General features: G+C 60.8%; 1 protein-coding gene across 3 annotated transcripts in view; it reads left to right on the forward strand.

Moving 5' to 3' along the window:
• Positions 1-1,335, forward strand: part of SEC11A (SEC11 homolog A, signal peptidase complex subunit) — a 12,611-nt gene that overhangs the window by 227 nt on the left and 11,049 nt on the right. For all 3 annotated transcript variants that reach the window (XM_019533210.1, XM_019533209.1, XM_019533208.1), the window contains exon 2: positions 1-106. This exon is cut by the window's left edge and continues 1 nt beyond it. In XM_019533210.1, the coding sequence (XP_019388755.1) occupies positions 1-106 (106 nt within the window). The remainder of the gene's footprint in view (positions 107-1,335) is intronic.

Raw genomic sequence — 1,335 nt, forward strand, 5'->3', positions numbered from 1 at the left:
ACTACCAGGTACTGAACTTCGGCATGATCGTGTCGTCGGCGCTGATGATCTGGAAGGGGCTCATGGTGGTGACGGGCAGTGAGAGCCCCATCGTCGTGGTGCTCAGGTACCGCCGCGCCGGGGGCCGGGCAGGGGCGGCCCCAGCGAGCCCCGGGGGCGAGACCCTGCCTGCCGCGCGGCCGCGGGACGGGGGTCTTGGCGGGCTCCGGGCCGTCGACGGCGGGAGGAGGCCCGAGCGGGTCTGCACCGGCCGCTGGTGCTTGACAAGCCTGTCTGGGAGCTCCATTGTCGACTCTCCAGAGACCTCTGCAGGCGGCTCCTGTGCCAGCTGCCTCCCCTGCACGGAAGTGCCTGACCAGCCTCTTTTGTCCTCAGGAAGAGACGCTGGTGCTTGCTTGTTGCAGCCCCACTGCCGCCTCTCCGGCCGCCTGCTCCTGCCTCTGGCTGCAGTTCTCCGCATGCTCTTCTTTCACATGTTCCCCCTCCTTGCCCCCACCAGCTGCTGGGACCTCTCAGTCAGCTGCCTCCTGGCTCTGTCCGAGCTGCCCATCTACTCAAGCAGGAAGGAAGCTCTGGCTGGGAGACCCGGGTCAACTGGGGCCATCCTGACCATCACCCTGTCCATCTCCAGGCAGATGCACTGGTCGACACCCACAGGCTGCAGGGACTCGCTCAGGGGCCAGTGGGCTCTGGGGCCAGTGGGCTCTGGCACCTGTGCTCTGCTTCGTCTCTCTTGGGGACTCCTTATGAACCTCTGCCCCGTGCTCCCGTCCCTGTCTCATTCATCCCTCATAACTAGTAGTTGCGCTCCCAGTGGCCCCCTAATTCAGGGAGGCTTGTAGCTTTTCTTGGTGGGCCTAGGCCCACAATTTCCACAGTGCTACACAAAAGTCTGTCCCTGAACCCTGATCTCACAAGGCATCAGGGACCTTAGCTGGTGACTGCTCCCTGCAGCCATCACCAAAGGCGTATTATATCTGGAGCGATTCACAGATACCCCTGACACCTGCCTTTTCTGTCAACAGAGGGAGACCCTGGCACATACCTACCTAGGCTGCACCAAGCTGCAGCCCCCTTCTCTACCTCAGGAATCTCTTGCTGAGGTCCTGGCTATACCACTCCTGGCACCTTCTCTTTTATGCAACTTCCTGTCTGTGGCCCCACCAAATCTTGGGAATTCCTGACCAACCTCCTTCTGGCTGTGGCCAAACTCTTCATCCACCAGACCAGGAAAGATCTGGCTGGGTTTCATAGTTTCTAGGGTCGGAAGGGACCTGAGTAGATCATCTAGTCTGACCCCCTGCCATGGCAGGAAAGAGTACTGGGGTCAAACAA

Source organism: Crocodylus porosus, unplaced genomic scaffold (genome assembly GCF_001723895.1).
Source record: "Crocodylus porosus isolate Cpor-Errol unplaced genomic scaffold, CroPor_comp1, whole genome shotgun sequence".
Classification (NCBI taxonomy): Eukaryota; Metazoa; Chordata; order Crocodylia; family Crocodylidae; genus Crocodylus; species Crocodylus porosus.